We start from the raw sequence: 20,437 nt of genomic DNA, 5'->3' as shown, positions 1-20,437 counted from the left end.
CGGAGAAGGTGGGGAGTGATGTGGAGGGTGGATAGGAGCAGGGGGAAGGTTTAGTAGGAGCGGGGAAGGCAGAGGATGGGAAAGGGGACAAGGGGAATATTGATAGGGGCGGAGGAATAAGAGGGACACTTAGAGCATGGCTCTAAGTCGGAGTGGAGCGTCGGAGGGTCGGAGGTGACAACAAGTTGAGACTTGTGTCCAGAGGAGGCAAGGTCCTACTGAGAATTCTCACAAGAGGTAACTGCGAGAAGACAAGTAATATTAAGACTGAGGAAAATATCTAAGTACATGATATGTTATATACTTCTATGTATGAGGCAGTGACCAGGATATAATTTGTAAGTACTTACACAGGTGAAGACATAAGTCAGAGCGGATATCAATATGTATGTGTCAGATCAGTGATCGAGTGGTAATAGGAATTACTAGTGATCCAGAAGTAAGGGTCTATGTACCGAAGGGGAAAGTATATATCAAAAAGGGGAAAGAGGTCCAGTTGAATGGAGATGTTTATGGAAGGGGACTGGTTGAGTGGTTGAGCGGAAGCGTAGGAGCGGATGTGGACAATGATTGGACGGAGCGGAGGAGGGATGGAGTGGAGGGGGTCGGAAAGCGGAGTGGATATCAATATCGGAGTGGTCGGATCAGGTATATGACAGTTATAAATTGTATACTCAGCACATAGCCTTATGCTATGGACTACTGATCACTGCCTCTCTACTTAGAAGTATATAAACATATCCTGTACTTAGCTAGTCTCCTCAGTCTTAACATTACTTGTCTTCCCTCAGTTTCTACTGGTGTGAATTCTCTGTAGGACTTTGCTCACTCTGGACACAAGTCTCATCTTGTTGTTGCCTCTGCTCCTCTGCCCCGACTTAGAGCCATGCTCTAAGTTATTACTCATATTCCCCTCCATCCAATAAACCAATTCCCTTATTCCCTTCCACTCTGACTCACTTCCCCCACTCCATCTGCCCCGCTTCTAGTTGGCCTGCTGCTAGTAGCCTTTACCTCCTGACCCTCAAAGTGGACCAAAGTGGACCACCCATCCTATTGTCGGATGACATTGGTCCTGCTTCAAATTCAGGGCACATACTCAGCTAAGGGCACAGTGCAAGAACTGAAGCCAAGCCCCGACCCCTTTGCTTCTCCTTCTGAGCACGGTACCTAACACAGGTGCAGACAAGGGCAGACAAGTACTAAATACTAGTAAGTAATGTACATACATAGATTAAAGAAACATACCTATATTGCTGGGAACAAATGGCGACATGCACAGACATGCACAAACACTTTGAGACAGTTACAGCACAAGTGCATGCAAGCAAAAGCCAGTGGCACCAATTGCCATTTCCAGAAGGTACAGGTATGCCATGGGTGTGGGTTAGAGTGTGGGTCTCATGAAATCTCAACCTGTACCCATACCCATGCAGTTGCCTATGTGCAGCAGCATGATAACAATGATTGGGTGCCTCCTTGCATAGTTTGAGTGCCTGCTAACTCAGCACACCCACACCCTGTTTAGTTCTCTTGTTGATGGTTTGATTTTGTCATCACTTGCCCTGAAGTTTGTCCTTGCATCAAGAGAAGACAATGTTGGTATGCATGCCATCTGGCAGTTCTGAGACTGTCATGTGTAGGTCCAGTCTTAGCAGAACTGCTGTTTTTGTAGCTCAACAGCCTTCTTAAGTCACATTGGCCTGCTCACTCATTGTGTGAATGTGGGACTGTATATTGTAATTGTGTGTGTGATCTATGTGAATTTACCTTTGGCTAACTGTACAGTCCTACTAATAGTACTATAGTATTACCTTCAGTGGGCTGCTGTCTGCTACCCTGAAATTTACAAATTTATGCATTTACCAGGTTTACTGCCTTTACCTGGTGAGTCCTGCACTTAGCTCCAACTTAGCTCACTCAAATATTCACTTAGCTGGCCAGCTCAGACTTAGGTAACATGGCTTACCTGCATTTGTTGGAACTCCTCCTTAACTTCAGGTGTTACAACTAGGATAGTTCTTCCTTAGCAGTTGTTAAGGTCATGCTCAAGGGGAAGGTTACTCAAAGGGCTTCGGCTTCAGCTCGTGTGCTGTGCCCCTTACCCGAGTACATGCCCTTAATTTCCGGTGGGCAGAGGGGAAGTCTGATGGAAGTCCAGGGAGTTCCGGAGGACAAATGTCGGTGGAGTTTGGCGGAACTCCGGAAGACTATGTGGGGATGGAGTAAGGCTACTATGGAAATCCAGAGTAGAAACAGAACAGAGGTTAGACTACCCTAAGGTAGAGCCAGAGGATTAGTCCTAAGGTTTAACCCCTAAGACTTGGAGGTGGACAGGAGGTGAGACTCAAGTCCGGAGATTGCAGGAATGAGCAGAACTAAGATGATATTTGAACTAAGGAGTTCCGGAGTATTACAGGGGTTTATATACTGTAGGTATCATGTAAGTAAATCAGTCAGCAAAGGTAAGGGCTATGTATGAAGCATGTGGAAAGTCTATTACTAAGTGTAACAGATCAAAGCAGTGAAGTCAGAAATGAAGTAAGAATGGATGGATCAGTAAGCATAGTGGAATAGGACATAGCTGGTAATCAGAGCAATAGCTAATCTAAAAGGAGTTAGGGGTGAGTGCGGAGATGAAGGCAGAGCGCCGGGCGGAATAGCAGGACAGAGGACCGGACTTTAATGAAGTAGATCCGGAATTCCGGATCCAGAGGTATGGGATATGACAGCAATCCAATAAAGGATGATCAAGGCTAAGGCATATCACAAGTTCTGCTAGTTGGATGTCAAGGGTCCGCTGGATCAAGGGTTCAGGCTAGTTGAGTGTCAAGGGCTTGCTAGATCAGGTATTCTGGCTAGTCTGCTTGTAGGCAGCTAGAGTGGTGAACTCGAGTTATCAGGGAAAACCTAGTAGATTCAAGTTTGTCATATCCCGTACCTCCGGATCCGGAATTCCGGATCTACTTCATTAAAGTCCGGTCCTCCGTCCTGCTATTCCGCCTGGCACTCCGCCTTCATCTCCGCACTCAGCACTAAATCTCCGGCTCTACCTTAGGGTAGTTTAACCTCTGTTCTGTTTCTACTCTGGACTTGTCCACAGTAGCTTTACTCCATTCCCTCATAGTATTCTGGAGTTCCACCAAACTCCCCCTGACGTCCAACGTCCGGACTTCCCAGACTTCCATTGGACTTCCCTTCTGCCCCTCAGAAATTAAGGGCACGTACTTAGGTAAGGGGCACAGTGCACGAGCTGAAGCCGAAGCCCTTTGAGTAACCTCCCCCTTGAGCACGACCTTAACAAAGTTAAGGAATACTGGTACAGGAATTGTGATATATATATGTACAGAGAAGATGGTTTAGGGCTGGTTTGTAGGTGGATGGCCCTATCAAGAAAGGTAAGTGAGAATAGAGGAAATGGTATCGTCCGATCAGAAAAAGAGATAAGAAGTGGTATGATGTTGGATTGACCAATTGGAGAGTGATATGAGTAATCATCTGTGTAAGCATAATGAGTAAGCATATAAGTAAGTGTTCACGAGACTAGATGAGTAAGAAAAGAAAGAAGAAAAAGAAAATATAGTGCTGTTGTAACATTACCCCCTTCATATTGTTGAAGTCACCGACTGCAACCTATTCAAGCCTTGCATCATCATAGTAGACAAGATCCACATCAGTATTGTTGTAAGTGAGCATGTCCTCTTCCTATGCTGCATCCTCTTGCACTTCCCACTCAGCTAGGTGAGTGTAGAATCCCTCAGTGTTGCTAGTTATCCCTCTAAATGCATTAATGGTTATACCATGTAAGTTTGGGCAGTACAGGGAGAGGTGTGATTGGATGGAGTGGAGGATGGATGGGGTAGAGGTGGTCGGAAGGTGGAGCGGATATTGATATTGGAGTGGTCGGATCAGGTATATGACAGTTGCTCGTGACCAAGAATGAGAAATTGATGGCAGTCAGGGAGTTGACAAAAGCAGCCTATAAGGCTGCACTGCCAGAAATTCAGTCATTGTGCAAGGTGAAGGCTGCTGAAGAACGTGAAGCTAAGGCTTCTGCCATGCTCTCTGAAGCTGCTGCAACCAGAATGCCTACTAATGCACAGTATGCAAAGTAAGTAATTGTCTGTCTACTAGTAAGGTAGACGCAATGCGATTTCAACGAACATCACATGATGTGACAGATGTATGACACTGTGAGGATAAGTCAAACCAAACATATTGCTGAATGGCACACCAGCAAGTTGGAGCGTAAAAAGCATGAAGTACTTAAATATTGTGTATGTAGAGTGATTACAGAGGGAATAACATATGCAAGTGAAATAGAGTAATTAAGATATTGATAAGTGCAAAAGCGATAATCTGTGGCATAGTTGAGATGTTTGATCTGTATTTTTTGTGAGAATGGGCTCAACTGATTCCATATTGGCTTCAGGGGCTGAATCACCACACTCAACATCTTGAAACTCCAACCCGAAAAGTTGTGCTATGCTAGGCCAGACCTCAGTCGAATCTGAGGTGCTGGGATTGGCATACCACCTCTCAAGTTCACTCAGTACATGGTGGACTGTGATTTTTCCATGGTATGACAGGGATTGACAGCCCACTTCTACAGGTACTGTCTTGAGAGGTACCTGCTCAAAACTGAGTCAAACCTTCATGTTTCTTGTGGTTTGACTCATTTTTTCCTTCTCCAAGCTTTCTACCTGAGTCCTGGTTTTCTTTGACTGAAGGTTTGAAGCCCATACACTGTAAAGACGTTTCCATGGTGCCATGATCCCTTCCATTGCCGAGCAACTCCGCTTCACTCTTACTGTGGCGGAGTTTTCTCTTTGGCTTGGTTTTTGTGTGCAGAATGGTATTTAACTATTAGCTCTCTCATTTCTGCACGTAATTCTATTCTGAAAACGCAATAATTATCATTCACATTTTTGTACTGGATCGCAGTACGGATTTGCAGGAAGCTAGGTTACTGAATTGTTATCAACTTTACTGCTATTGTCACTTTTCTGTCACGATTGTCATGTGATGTTCATTGAAATCGCATTTCGTCTACCTTAGGTTACATCTCGCTTATACTGTCATGCCAATCAGGGCACTAGAGGAGTGTATTGGCCCAATATCGCAATTTTTTGAGGTGGTAAGATGGCTAACAGGTTGGGAGTAGACAGTCATTAGTGGAGGCCCTGATCCTCACCTCAGTGGCATGCTTAATGTGTCAAGGTATGTAGAATTTGATATGTACATTCTCTATTCTTAACGTTGATTGTTTTAGCTATCACACAGGCACGAATAAATCTGGCCTTACATGGAAGCAGGTGACTACAAATTTTATGGACAAGCATCTCAACCCATACCTGAGTTACCTTGGGACGGTTTTCAGTATGTATTTTTATTTCTTTTCAAGACTCATCTACTAATGTAATGTACAGCTGAAGAGGACAGGAAGAAGCGCACATTGGACTATGTGCCCCCTGCGGAACAAGAAGAGAATTCCTTGCCTCAACAAGCTGAGGCTCTGACCATGTTGGATGCAATGCAGATGACTCTCTCATCATCTGCAGTCCCCGAGAGCCTGCTACCCTTCGACTCACTGGGGCCCTCACACATCAGCTCACAAGGACTTGACGACTGTTAAGGTCGTGCTTAAGGGGAAGACAACTCAAAGGGCTTCGGCTTCAGCTCATGCACTGTGCCCCTTACCCGAGTATGTGCCCTTAATTTCTGAGGGGCAGAGGGGAAGTCCGACAGAAGTCCAGGAAGTCCGGAGGTCAGACATTGGGGGAGTTCTGCAGAACTCCAGAAGGCTAGGAATGAATAGAGCAAGGCTACTACAGACAAGTCCAGAGTAGAAGCGGAACAGAGTTAGACTACCCTAAGGTAGAGCCAGAGATTTAGTCCTAAGGTTTACCCCTGTCATATACCGAATCCGAGTACCCCCAGTACCACCTATAAGCATCCCCACCCCTGGTCCAACCCCCTGTTTCCCCGTCTGCTCCATTCCTCCTTCCCCGACAATGCACGAAGTGCATCTCAGCAGGATTAGCCCTGCTACCTCCGCCCGACCCCCGTTCCACTTCTCCAACACTACCCCTATGTCCCCCGACCCCATACCCCTTCCATCCGACCCTATCTGGGGTTCCGCTCCTCTGCCCTATCGGTCCGCCTGATCCTACTCCTACTCCCTCCGCTTTTCCGACCCATGGGGGTCCTTCAGTTCTGCTTGTATTCCCCCACCCGACTGTTAGTCCGTCCGACCGCTTCACCGGTCCACTCCTAGACTAGGAACCACTCAACTGGTCCTATCCCCATTTAGTATCATAGTTCCGCTTTTCGGATCACCAGTAATCCCTATACCCTAGCAATTCTGATCTGTCGCGTACATACTGTTCCCTGAGCCTTATTCTCGTATGTCTCAGTCATCCTATTGTAATCCTGTACACTCAGCACATAGCCCTCTGCTATGCTATGCTCATCACTTAGAGTATATACAGTGGCTCAAAAAACTGTCCACATGTTTTCACATTTTTCACTATCTATGATATTGTGTGAGAATATACAAACACATCAAGAACATGCTGGTACCATATTGTAGTACTACTTCAGGGCTTCCAATTGAGCCCTATGGTGTGGGAATTGGTCGAGATATGGTGGAGATATGAGGCTTACAAAATGATGACTCATGCGGACAGTTTTTTGACTCAAGTATTTTACAGTGATAATCAGGTATTCTAGTACATTGTGTGACCTCCCTTGGCTTTAATTACTGCCTCTATCCTTCTAGGCATACTCTTAAAACTATATCTAACTATATAAACCAGAATGTCTCATGTGTCATGGTCATAATTACCATGAAAGCCATCTCCTCTACTCAAAGGGATAATATCTTCTCTTTGTCCTATGCTGGCCTCTCTGCTCATCAAATTTCCTCTAGAACTGAAGTATGCAAGTCTACTGCAGCCAAGTGTATCAAAGAAAGCCACCTGGACAAGGAAAACTCTTGTGGAGGACGTCCACCTCTGCTAATAAGGGGGCTATCATCCAACATATCACTACAGGAAAGGCTAATAATGCCCTCCAAGCCACCCATTATACCAATTCCACCATCACCACCACTGTCTCTTCACAAACTGTGAGGAATGTTCTCAAGGCAGCTCATCTCAAGGCAGTAACAAAGAAGAAATGCCTCTTATCTCTATTAAACATAGGCTGAAAAGACTACCTTTGGCTTGGCCCATCAAAACTGGACTGTAGAGGACTGGAAGCATGTTATATGTTCAGATGAGACCAAAATCAATAGGATTGGGTCAGATGGGAAGGTATATGTATGGAAAAAGAAGAGGGATTTTCTAACAGACAGAGAGGTTAGTGAGGCTGTCAGATTTGGAGGAGGTTCTCTAATGGTATGGGGCTGTATGAGATGGAATGGTGTGGGTATGCCTGCTGAAGTTGAGGGGAGGATGGATGCTGAGCAGTATGTGGACATTCTAAATGACCACTTGCTGCCTAGCATAGCTGACTCAGGGATTGATGAAGAAGACATCATTTTCCAACAGGATAATGATCCCAAGCACACATCTAGGAGAGCCAGACAATGGTTTAAAGAACATAATATCAATGTTCTTGACTGAACAGCACAGTCCCCTGATGTCAATGTCATTGAACATCTCTGGGGAATACTCAAGAAGATGCTTCAAGCCTATGAAACCCCCCCTAAAGGAGTATAGGAGCTATGGGAGAGAGTAGCAGTGGAATGGGCAAGGATTACAGCAGAATATTGCCAGAAATTGATTGAGAGTATGCCTAGAAGGATAGAGGCAGTAATTAAAGCCAAGGGAGGTCACACAATGTACTAGAATACCTGATTATCACTGTAAAATACTTGAGTCAAAAAACTGTCCACATGAGTCATCATTTTGTAAGCCTCATATCTCCACCATATCTCGACCAATTCCCACGCCATAGGGCTCAATTGGAAGCCCTGAAGTAGTACTACAATATGGTACCAGCATGTCCTTGATGTGTTTGTACATTCTCACACAATATCATAGATAGTGAAAAATGTGAAAACATGCGGACAGTTTTTTGAGCCACTGTAAACATATGTACATTTGTCTGTAGATACTCAGTCTGAATATTACCTTTCTAAGCCCTGCTCTTCTGCTCTTTGACTTGGGCCTGATCCTAGTCAACTCCTGTTAGCTGGCCTAGGGGATTGACTCCCTAGGTCGACCATCCTCCAATCCTCCAATCCTTCAATCCTCCAATCCTCCAATCCTCCAATCCTCCACTCCTCCATTCCCCCGTTCCCCCATTCCCTCATTCCCCCATTCCCCCATTCCCCCATTCCCCCGCTCCTCCGACTTCCCGTGCGTCAGAACTAGACCCGCACTCTCGCATCTATCCCCTCCATTCCGCTCTGCTTTGGACTTTGTCCAAGCAGTCCCTTCCACTCCACTTCTACTGTTGGTTCTGACCACAGTAGTCCCCTGCCTACCTCCTGTCAGGCAGAACAACCCCCACCTGAATTTCCCGCACTCACCTAGTAGTCCGTCGGTCCTCCTCCAGAGGACCCTGTTCCGATGTCCTGTCGGAACCCATAGAATTCATGTCGGACTACATTCTGAAATTAGGGGCACGTACTCGGGTAAGGGGCGCAGCGTATGAGCTGAAGCCGAGCCCCTCAGACTCCACTTTACCCCTGAGCATGGTCTTAACAACCCCTAAGACTCGGAGGTGGACAAGAGATCAGACTCAAGTCCAGAGAAGCAGGAATGAGCAGAACTAAGATGATATTCAAACTGAGGAGTTTCAGAGTATTTACAAGGGTTTATATACTATAGGTATCATGTAAGTAAATCAGTCAGCAAAGTAGAAGCTATGTATGAAGCATGTGGAAAGTCTATTAGTAAGTGCATAACGGATCAAAGCAGTAAAGTCGGAGATGAAGTACAAACGGACAGATCAGTAAGCAAAGTGAAAAGGACATAACCGGTAGCTGGAGCAATAATTGTTCTAAAAGGAGATAGTTGAGAGTGTGGAGATGAAGGCGAAGCACTGGGCGGACAACAGGACGGAGAATCCAGACTTTAGTAGGGGAGATCTGGAATTCCGGATCTGGAGGTACAGGATATGACAACGACCCGTACTCTTGGCTTTTTGATGCCAACCCTCTCAGCCAACCACCCTCATCATTGGTACCTCAGCCTCAAACACCCACACTCCCTGCATTTCCATCAATGTCAATGTCATGCCCCCCCCCCCCCCCCCCCTTGCCTTTGCCTGATACTCCAATCACATTGTGGAGGAAGGAGTCTGAGCTTTGGGATACAACAAGGAACTCAACCCTGACAACATCTCCAAGTCTCACTGTGTCTTTGACCACAATGCCAATGTTTCAACTTCGACAGCTGTTCTTTTTCCACTCCTAGTATCACATCCAGCATCAATCCATGGGAAATCCCAGTTCCTCACCCCATAGCAACCAACCAACTGTCTGACGAAGTCATCCATCTCACTGCTACTGTAGCCCAGCTCATGGTTTTTACTGGTGCTGACCTCATTGCTATGGATGCACCTACCACAGCAGCACCTACTACCCTCTCGCGTTTACCCCATTGCTATGGTCCAGGGGACTGGTATAGAACTCGCCACCATGGACTCAACTACTGCAGACGCACCTGCTGCACAAATTGAGGTGCAAGCCGAAGAGGACGAGCCTGTGGCCACAGACCAGGGTGTTGTGAGGAATAGCAAGGGCGGTGAGAATGGTGTCGAGCAGAGGCATCCGCGAATGGCATCCATCCAACCTTCCACTAACTCATCTCCCTCAGTCAATATCCCTCTTTGAAAGACAGGTCAGGTTTGCCAGGAGTCCACACACATGGTGCAAGCAAACCTGATTGGTGAGAGCGCAAAGAGACTTAGAACAGGTGAGACAGAGAATGCCATTCAAAAGAAGTATGTGCTCTTCCTGTCACCATTGGATAGCGCTAATTTTGTGACAGGAAGCGCAAATCTGGCGCCTGAGTTGCCTGCCCATTAAGATCCTGCTTCATTATACCAGTCTATACCATACTGCCTGTATTATAATACCCCTTGGGGTACCATTGACTCGTTAATACATACACATTGACTTCTTGCTCTCTGCAAATGAAAGTAAAGTATATTCACGGTGTTGGATTTAATGAAAATTTTGTGCACACAGCACTTGTAATTTCGTTGTAAATCATATGCAGAGTACTGTATACACACTTGTACATACTAATAGATGGGACTTAGTGAAATTTCAAGGTGGTGAATCTCGCTCAATTCATTGTTGAAGCCTCATTCTATCAGAGATCTGAAACGTCATGGGAGAGCATGAAGCTTCAGTGCCGAGATGTAAAGAAGCGGGGAAGGGGTGTACCTGCCCAAAAAGGTGGGAGAGTGTGAAGCTTCAGTGCAGAGACGCAAAGAAGCGGGGAAACAGCACACCTACCCAAAAAGGGTTAGAGCCTGGACAGCTGCCATTTATTTCGAGTTTGTTTCTCAGTTTGTTTCTGTATGTGGTGTGGCAATGTGTGACTTGCAGTGACAATCAGTGATGCGTTCATGACATGTCCATGAGATTGGCTTGCGGCAGCGCTGTCATCACAATCGACTGCAACTAACAACAAGGTCCAATTCACAACCTTCGTGCTCCAAACTGTGACCCGCAGCTGTTTGCTGCATTACCTGGTGCTGGCCCTGTTGCAGCCCCACACATGAATGCATGACCTCTGGCAAGCCACAACTTCTCAGTACTCATCCCTGCAACAAGTAGCATCCTCCATACCTGCTTGCCACAACCTTCTGCAGCCTCCCAACAGTCTCAGCACTATTTCCTGCTACCCTTCTCTCTCTCTCTCTCTCTCTCTCTCTCTCACTGTGGCCCACCACCATGTGCCATTCCCGAGGCTCATTGCATGGCCCTCCTGCCCTCACTGACATTTCTTACACACTGTTCATTATTGGCCATCAGATACTATCTATTTTGTTCACTGTAATAAATACATGCTGAATGATTTTAGTCCATGAGAATGTACAAATTTTTTTATTGAAATGGTAGAATACTTGAGCTCGCTGTTGCCTACAGCGAGCACGAAGGTTTTGACACCGTGTGGCGTGAGGTCGTGCAATGTATCCAATTTGGTTTGTAACGCTGGACGGTGGCTTGTCACATTTATTTGTGCATGTTGTGGTAAATGAAATAAACGGCAGCTGTCCAGGCCCTTAAAACACATCAGCAAAACTCCCCAAATGTCACAACACGTGACATACCCTGATTAGGGATTATCAAAATGTTCGAGTATTATGACGCATGTATGCGTGCGTCATATCAACATTATACATTATAAACACCTCACCACCCTCACATGATCCTTAGCGCAGCTGAGACACAGTGGTAGCGACATTATATTGTAGTTATAATGTTGTAGTACTTATATATGCGCCTCGCTACAATTTTAAATGTATATATGTGCCTCCCAATAATGAGCTCTACTAAGTAAGATTTATATGATGGATCGATAGCAGATCAGAATAAACATGATATGAAATTATAAAGCGCCGTAGCCTTCCGCTATCAGAAAATGATCATCTAAGTCTTCTCCCTCATCCGCTTCTATCATATCGGGATCATCTTCCAGTTCCTCCTCCTCTTCCAGTTCCTCTTCCTCTTCATCATCTCCGTCCTCCTCAATCTCTCCCTCTCCCTCAGCATCTCCCTCCCCACCTTCATTCTCCTGTTCTTCAGCCTCTTCATTCACATACGCGCCATCACTTTGCAGGAACTCATCCCATTCGCGGGATATAGCGTGACCGATACCTCCCCCTCGGTATCACATGAACATATCTCGATCTACGAACCTAGAAATAGACCAGTGAATTGATTAGAAGTAGATAGGTACAAAAAACTCACATGTTTACATAGAAATACCGCCAATCTTGATTAAGATCTGCCTCATGTCGAGCAAATGAATTAGGAAGAAACTCATCGGTCTTGCCTGAATCAAATGCTGGGATGAGATGGACACCTCGAATTATGACGTCAGGATCCAGAAAACCGAGGGCACTGGGATCCTCGCCTCTGAGAAAACTGATGCGATGCAATCGTTTTGCGGACCAACCGGATTGGTAACCCGCGTCGCGTCCAAACCACCGCACAATCAAAAATTCATTTGGCATGGTTCTTCCATAGAAGCGTCATTTTGGTCCCAAACGTCCACATGGAAGATCCGGATGATTCGTGCATACCAATACGGGTGCCGTGCATCATTGGTTTCGTGTGACAGGACCATAACGTCGGCACGGGTACGTGGGTTAAGTGAATCTTGTTCCCACCGTAAGTCGTATGTAGTGTAGTTAATCCGGAGGACGCTGTGCTCGTAGACCTTGTTGTTGGCGATGATGATCTGGGCACGTTCTTCATCAGTAAATTCATGCTCATCTCCAGTGTACTCGATCCCGCGAATACGTCCGAGAAGATGATCTTTGAGTTTTGGAATAAAGTCCTGTCCCTCCCATTAGATGAAATAACTCTAAAAGGTAAAAAAAAAAGACATACCACTACTGCTAGATCATCTTCTGGTAGTTCACTAAGCCATCCTGTGAGATCAAACGAAGTTGTCGCGTATTTGGAAATGTGGTAGTGATCGGATGGAGACGTGCGTTGCCGTTGGCGGCGCTGTGATCCGGCATCACCTTCTCTTGATGCTAATGCAGCTCGCGCCTTGACGATCTTACCCATGAGTCGATCCCGGGTTTCTATCCTTGTCATACTAGAGACAGTATTCTTCTTCCCTTTGGGGGTTTTCGAATACCACCGCTTCACTCGCCGATGCTGAAGTTCACCCTAGTTGATTTAAAATAGTACGATCAGTATGTATTTACACGTGAATTAAAATAGAAATTTACTGGCTGCATGCTGAAGCTATCAGTAGTACCAAATTGTCGGATCGTATCGGGGTAATCTCCCAGCACGTGATATTTGTAAGTACTGAGATTAAGCTTCTTGCGCTTCGGACCCGATGGAACTTCCTTGGCCTTGCATTTCGGGTCTGCTTCTGGAAGCTTGGAAGCTAAGGCAGCTTCCCGTCGTCCGCGTGTTGCATACTCATGAGGTAGTTCAGTTGTATGGTAGCGCTTACATGTAGTTCGCGCAAATTTTCGTACCGTCTGGCCCAGAACAGCCGTCGCAGTGTCAAAAAATTTCAGTGTGTCCTCAGTATGTACTACGTAAAGAAAAGAGCTGAAGCACCGGAGGACCATGATTTTTTCATTTCTTGTCCTGTACTATATCATCTGATGTACTATATCATTTGTAAATCTTGCTCAATTGTAAATTCATCCGCATGCTCGTGTTCCCATCCCACCATGATCAAAAGTTAGTTAGTCTCAATGTACTGATACAATGTCATCTACGCATGTATTTTATTCAGGGGGTGTTGATATGTTATTAATAAATCTAACAAACAAACATTAACAACGCATCCTTATCTTTATCTCTCCCACCACTATGGTGCATCACAATTGCGCCAATTCTACCTCATCGTCTTCCTCTTCTGAGTCGTCTGCGGGATCTTCTGCTAGATCGGAAGTGAGTACCCACCTGAGCACACCGCCACCCCGGATATCCGGGAAACGTGGAAGAGACGTGTTAGATGCGTCTGATAAGAATGGACGCAAGTCTAAAAAGGCCAGGTGAGTCATTCAGAGATATTGGTTGTCCCAAACAGAGCTTATCTATAGGATGCATAGCCCAGTTAGAGCCGAAAAGAAGGCCGAAAAAACACAACGGTGAGGTTTTTCATTGAATTTTACGTGATCTCATATTGATCTTGATGAGATTATAGGAGATCACGCACTAAAGTCCTTACGCCGCGGGAGCAGTGCATCCACGTTGCACGTTGGATCCCACGCAGACTTGATATGTTCTGCGATCTCAAGCAGACGATCCAGGTAAGTCTACTTTTGGAGCAAGAAGAAGAAGCCGAGGCCGAGGACGGAGATGAAGCGGAAGAAGAACACATCAAGGCTGCCCGCAGTAAGATCCTGGACGCCTGGTATGTACAATTGACTGCATATATGCGCACTCTGACCGCATATATGCACACACTAACTACTTATATCTATGCTAACATAATTTTCAGTGACGATATCACTCGTGCACAGTACAAGCGGACGTTCGAATACGTCATGGAACACGCCCCTTATCTTGGGACTCTGATTGGAAGGAGAAAAAAACGCGAGGAGCTCGCGCAACTCATTGGCAAGGTGCATATGTTTTTTTTACATCAATTGCAACTAACTATATATTTACAGATGCAAAATATGATTAACCATACGCGCTCTGAGGACGCAAGTCGTCTCAAGTCTCGCATGGGCTCATACGCCGCTCCAAACCCGGACAAAGAGCTTATCTGTCCGCCCATCACTGACGACAGCAAGAGCCGCGCTCTAATGGGTTTTAATCACGCCCAGCTGGGCAAATTACTTTGTCCGGTTAAGTATCTGGTCGACTACATCGAGGATCCACATGGGTATGTTTTTTTTCTTAAGGTTATCTGTACTAACAAGTTATTTCTACAGGATGAAGAACAAGTTCGATAGCGCGTCCTTAAAGGTGACCGCTGCCTTATGGCCCGCCTTTCTCTATCCAGGCAACACTGCGGGCGAAGATTTTGACCCGGAAGACATTATTGAAGGGCTTTTTCGCGGATATCTTTTGGAGCGGGTAGGTTTTTCATTATTATATTGGGCTACTCTAATACATACAGGTTATCAAACATATCTTCACCTCTCCGTCATCTGCGCTCAAGGCTGGCGTCTCTAGTGGAACTCGCGCTTGCAATGCAAAGCTCCATGGGATGAAAGAAGTTGGGGCCGAGCATATCGCGTATGCCGCGGTTCAGGTAAGTTTTTTTTTCGCAGACTTAATTTACTCAGTCTATATTTTACAGGCTCGCTTTGCTATTAGCTCGCTTGAAAAATGGAAAGACCACGATGGTCTTTTCTATTACACTAACTTCTATACTAGGATTGTAAATCTTATTCGAGGGAGGAAGGACGAGGGGTGGGTCAACTCCCTGCTAGGACATTATAACGAGTAAGTGATTTTTCGTGTTGTGTATTTGTTCTAATTGTTCATTGATATAGGAAACTGTTCGGCAATGAAAATGGCGCCAAGCCTTGTCATTCTCCGAACATAGAGTGTTCCGAGGACGACGATATGATTGCAATGGAACGGCAACTCGCCGCACGTGCTTCCAGATCCTCAGACAAATCATCTGCACCATCTTCGGCACTCGATAATCAACAAGAGTCACATGGCAAGTCCGTCCCTCCCCCTGATAGTTTGCCTCCATATCCTCCGTTAGCCACCTCGTCTCCTCAAGAGTCAGCGTGCTTCCCTACCCCCGATCCTCAAGAGCCGGTGCGCTTCCCTACCCCCAATCCTCCTGTCGACTCGCGCAAGGCGCAAGAAGTCTTACCTGCACGCCCCCCTACTCCCAATCCTCCTGATAACTCACACAAGCGCAAGCAAGTCTCCGCATCAGCCCTTTTCGATGATAACAGCCCTCTTACTGAAGAAGATGAAGAGATCACTCGACCTACTAAGCGCAAACGAAAGAATGCTGCTGTTCCACCGAAGAAGACTCCGAAACGCAAGGCAAAGAAATAGTTATTCAAGGTGAGTCACAACTGTCTCGTAGTCTGTTCAATACTTATAACCTTCACTCGATCGTATTAGGATTCACTCTACCACATCATTTTTACCGTCTCCATTCGCATTTGCATCACCCGGCTCTTCTGCCCATGTACTACTCTCACGAACTCTACAGTACTCTTCTGCTCTCGTGCTCTCATGGACCCGCATGTCTCATTTTTTCGTTGCAGTCTTCAATGACATCACTCATATGCTTTCTTCGCTATATCGTGTCCAGGCGATCGGTACGCAGTTACCACTATTACATTAGATTATATTCTACCATACCACATGTATCAGTATAGCTCAATGATAGGTGGTTATTATGGGATATGAATTTGATCGGATGTTATAACTACATATAAGACGATGCAATCATACAACACTCTGGAACATGGCGGTGAGTATATCACGCGCTCTAGAACGTGGCTGTGACCATATCACAAAAAATCGATTCGGTATATTTGTATGTATTGTACGCTCTATGATAGATACTTGTCACAGTCGTTACAGTGTGTCACAGGGGCTACACGTGTATATATATCTATATATACCTTGGGGAGTTTTGCTGATGCAAGCGTCGTGGGAAAGCGTGAAGCTTCAGCGCAGAGACACAAAGGCTTGATGCTTCATGAAGCATCAAGCTACAGACGTCGAGGAACCACACACATTGTGCATCAAGGTGTGTGTCTTATCACATACCTTGATGCTTAAATATGACACTATAGCCTGCCTTTGAGTACTTGTCACATCATGACGTTCACAGTTCTCCCCGAGTTTGCGGTGATTACCATGCATTTTGGCTCAACTGTTTTCGCCTAAAGTAGGGCATCTCATCGTTCACACTGGATGTTTCAGCCCATAAAACATCTACCTGCTACTATGGCTTTGCCTCATTCCCTTCCACAAATTTCATTATGTTCACTTCCTTCGCCATCATGTTTGCGCTGCTCAGTTTCCTCGCTGGCGCCAATGCATGTATAGAGTGCCCAGCCAGAGTGAAGGTCGACGGTAGTACCTCGCACCTACATGAGACCTTCCCAACCGACCAGTTCACATATTGCAGGTGCGTCGCACCCACACATATTCGCTGAACAAAGTAACTAATATGCTGGCAGTTACGACAATGTCCACTTGATCGGCGACGACTCATCAGTGGGTTGTGCGTATGATAACGTAAGTACTTCTGGATATCGTGCAGCTCATTGTTCTCGGTGACATGCTAGTATTTATCAGGAGACCGGAAAGCTTTCACTGGGGTATCAGTCTTGTCCGGCTACAGCAACAGTGAAGAATAACTGCTGAACGTGATCTGAAGAGGTGGGGGAGACGAGACACCCAACAGGAGGAGCGATGTTCGTCTGCAGACAGCCGGGTGTATGCTAGTACTTAGATCACCATCTTTTACGAGAATTGCCAAATAGTCTGGTCTTGCCTCGGCCAGTTGCATCATCCCAACCTCCTATTATAATAACCCCCCCGGGTGATGATACTTACAATCATCCCGCAAATCAACCTATCGATGTCATAGTAAATAAGGCTGTTTTTGATACTCCTCCTTCACAATACCTTATACCTCTCCCTTTCACAGCGCAGAATTAACGATGAATCCGAGAATCTTACGACTGGGCTCGGGTTGTCACTTCACTCGATAGCTCTCCTTCGTCAGCTAAACGTGAAGCTGTGCACTCGATCCAATTTTTCCGTCCCTCCTACACGGGCAGGGAAGGTCATAGTCCAAGGCTCAAACGCGAATGTCAGTCAGATCGACGGACGGAGTTTACGAACCGCATCAACACGGCGAGTCTGATAGGCCGAGGATCCAGGAGTGCGAGACTTACTGTAGGGAAGTGAGTCGAATTCCCCGATTGACGATGTTTGGCTAAAGTCGAGTTAGCCAAGGCCGCGTTACTTAATACACAGCGCGCCGTGGCGATCAAGACAGCATTGAGACCATTCCCTCTAGATAAGAGGTGGTATACTATGTGACGATGAGATGGTGAGAGATAGAAATAAAACAAGCAAGAGACGCTCGATGGTTCACCTCAAATTGCGAAGGAATCAATTAAATTAGTCTGTGTGTGCCCACCACCGGAAAACTGGGAGGGGAAAAGGGTGAGTACAGCGAGGAAAGGAGATGTTCGAAGACAAGTGCGAAGGACTGAAAGGAGAGAGCACGGCATAAAGGGAGCACGTACGGTGAGTTCGAGAGCACGTCACTAGTGGGAACTGAGGGGAGCAGAGTGTGCTCACGGGAAGCATGTATTGAGCCAGTGACTTGCATAGACTTACTATACGCTGTCATGTATATACTTACAATATTGATGCTATCTTTCAATAGAGTGTTCTGGTTGACCATAAGTTCCAACGGAATGGCGCTTTTCGGTGTTTGCGGAATATAAGTCATGGACATCTCCTTGCGCGTACTTATTTTCATTCAGCACGCAACACGTGCGGCACCAGCCGTCGTGTACGCCAGTTCGTGCGTGCGGTGCCGAGTGTTGCACGTAGGAGGAGCTCGATTCACTGCAGGATTACGCCAACACGGACACGTTGAGGTAAGCTTGACGCTAAACCTTATTCCACGTTTAGTAATGATGTTTGGTGTACAACATCTTGTTTCGCCTTCAAGCTTCAGGTCGTTCACTGGCCCATTGTACACGTCCATCATGGTTCAACGTTGAGGACTTTGGCCCGGCTTCCACATTCCGAAAGCCTGAGTCGTCTGAAGCCAGGCCAAAGCCACAGATTTCAAGCCGGCACATCACTAGATGCGTGAGGGTTCATTTCAATTCAATTGAGCCAGACTACTGCGGTATTTCATTCCGGGCAGTGTGGGTGTCAGTAGAATCACTGCCTTCCTTCTTGCAACGTCTGACCAACCCTCCCGGCCTCTGATATGTCATCCATCCTACGCTGAGGACTTAGGTAACCACACCCAAGCGATAACCATTCTTCAGCCTGATCTCCTTGCCGCCCCACACCCTCGGCAGAAAGACCCTGCACGTCCGCGATCTACATGGCATTATTTTGGAATACCAAACATTATGCAGGAGTTTCGGCATCTATGGGGCGGCCGTGATGAGCTTCGTCTATTCAAGGATGGTCAGTATCACGGAGAGTGTTGTTTGGGAAGTCACAACATCCGATGAACGCGCACATATCTGACGAGCAACGTGAAGCCGAGGCCGCGCAGGAACCGGAGATTCATTCGTGCCCTACGACCCCATCGTACCGCACATCAACTTCCCATGAGGTTCACATGTATTCTCGAGTCTACCATGCATTTGGCTCAACTGTTTTCGCCTAAGCTAGGTAGGACATCCGAGCAACGCTTTTACGTTCACGCTGGAAGTTTCAGCTTATAAAGCACCTACCTGCTAGTATGACTTTGGCTTATTCCCTTGCGCAAACTCCATCATGTTTACTTCCCGATCCATCATCTTTGCGCTACTCAGCTTCCTCGCTGGCGCCAATGCATGTGTACAGTGCCCAGTCACAGTGACGGTCGAACAATCGTGCCATACAACTAACCAATACCAGGCCAGGCGATGTCACAACGTGCTTGTGCGTCGCACCCACACATCTTCATTGAACAAAGTAACTGATAGGCCGGCAGGTATAATCACGTGGACAGCGGCGGCTCAGAATTGACCTGTCAGTATGACGCAGTAAGTGCTTTCTGGATATTGTGTAGCTCATTGTTCTCGGTTGACATGTTAGCGATGGCATCAGAAAAGCGGCACACTTTTACATGGGGATCAGTCTTGTCCGCTTACAGGAATTATGCACCGCTAAACATGATGTGAAGAGGTGAGGGAGACAAGACACCCAACAGAAGGAGTAATGTTCGTCTGCAGACAGCCGGGTGTACGCTAGTACTTAAACACCATCTGTTGCGAGAATTGCCAAATAGTCTTGTCTTACCTCGGCCAGTTGCACCAGCACAATATCGCCTATCGGAATGATTCCCGGTGATGATAAGCACTTTCTAGAATCATCCCGTAAATAAGTCTACTCACCAGAATCCCGACTGGTGCTCTGCCGTGTCTGGGCCCATGCTGTGTCTGATACCCCCTGTCACTCCCACATCTCCTCACTTGGATAATCTCTTTGGCAGCGCGATTCTTGCCAATACTTATTTGCGCCAGATCATGTAGAAAAGAACGCTGTCCTTCAAGCACTTAGGAGTGGATCATTCGACAGCTCTCTCTTTACGTTCACACTAGACACATACAACAGATAACACGTATTGCTCACCGTGCGGCGCGTCATTTCCTTTTTCGCGCTGTAGTCCACAACTCGTTGCCCAGGCAAAGCAGTGCCCCAGCTGCGTATTGACACATTAGAAAGCATCCACCGACCTTTCATGCGCGCAGATTTTTTTCAATGGACAATAGTCAAACACGCAGGCCACCCGGACATCCCCCGTATGAATGTGAGGATGTTCAATTAAGCATGTCGATCGTTGATTGTTGATATTCAGCTTCCTTCCTAGGTGAAGAGTGGTGCAAGTTATTTTTAAAACACGTTGAACTAACGCGATGCGTTGGATCTGAATTTAGAACGGGAGTGCATACTTTACCCCTGACTCGTCTAATTTTCTTCGTCTGCTCATCTGTCATCTTCCTCAGTTGCTGCCGCCAGCCATTGGCATCGAGAAGTGTATACCCGACGATCTGATTGACAACACGAACACGTCAGACAGGAGAT

The 20,437-nt window shown here is 46.4% G+C and overlaps 2 protein-coding genes across 2 annotated transcripts; both read left to right on the top strand.

Moving 5' to 3' along the window:
- Positions 1–13,534: 13,534 nt before the first annotated feature.
- Positions 13,535–15,700, top strand: EDB91DRAFT_1087931 (uncharacterized protein; the record flags this gene model as incomplete). The annotated part of the gene is made up of 9 exons (XM_041316316.1): positions 13,535–13,719; positions 13,777–13,815; positions 13,872–14,081; positions 14,169–14,292; positions 14,341–14,558; positions 14,608–14,752; positions 14,796–14,930; positions 14,979–15,124; positions 15,175–15,700. 9 exons carry the CDS (start codon positions 13,535–13,537, stop codon positions 15,698–15,700), a joined length of 1,728 nt encoding a protein of 575 aa, XP_041169905.1.
- A 644-nt stretch (positions 15,701–16,344) lies between these two features.
- Positions 16,345–17,160, top strand: EDB91DRAFT_1173650 (uncharacterized protein). Its single transcript, XM_041320304.1, has 4 exons — positions 16,345–16,406; positions 16,465–16,790; positions 16,843–16,900; positions 16,961–17,160. Exons 2-4 carry the CDS (start codon positions 16,642–16,644, stop codon positions 17,027–17,029), a joined length of 276 nt encoding a protein of 91 aa, XP_041169904.1. The 5' UTR covers positions 16,345–16,406; positions 16,465–16,641; the 3' UTR covers positions 17,030–17,160.
- Positions 17,161–20,437: the final 3,277 nt, after the last annotated feature.

Source organism: Suillus paluster (genome assembly GCF_016628075.1).
Source record: "Suillus paluster strain FC165 chromosome Unknown EDB91scaffold_155, whole genome shotgun sequence".
Classification (NCBI taxonomy): Eukaryota; Fungi; Basidiomycota; class Agaricomycetes; order Boletales; family Suillaceae; genus Suillus; species Suillus paluster.
The sequence above is the reverse complement of the archived record's forward strand: the minus strand, read 5'-3'. Positions and strand labels throughout refer to the sequence as shown.

Bases quoted from the DNA above. Each gene is read 5' to 3' on its own strand.
- EDB91DRAFT_1173650 (XM_041320304.1), top strand. From the start codon at position 16,642: ATGTTCACTTCCTTCGCCATCATGTTTGCGCTGCTCAGTTTCCTCGCT. The intron at 16,791-16,842 runs GTGCGTCGCACC...ATATGCTGGCAG, and splicing joins GACCAGTTCACATATTGCAG to TTACGACAATGTCCACTTGA. The intron at 16,901-16,960 runs GTAAGTACTTCT...AGTATTTATCAG, and splicing joins TGGGTTGTGCGTATGATAAC to GAGACCGGAAAGCTTTCACT.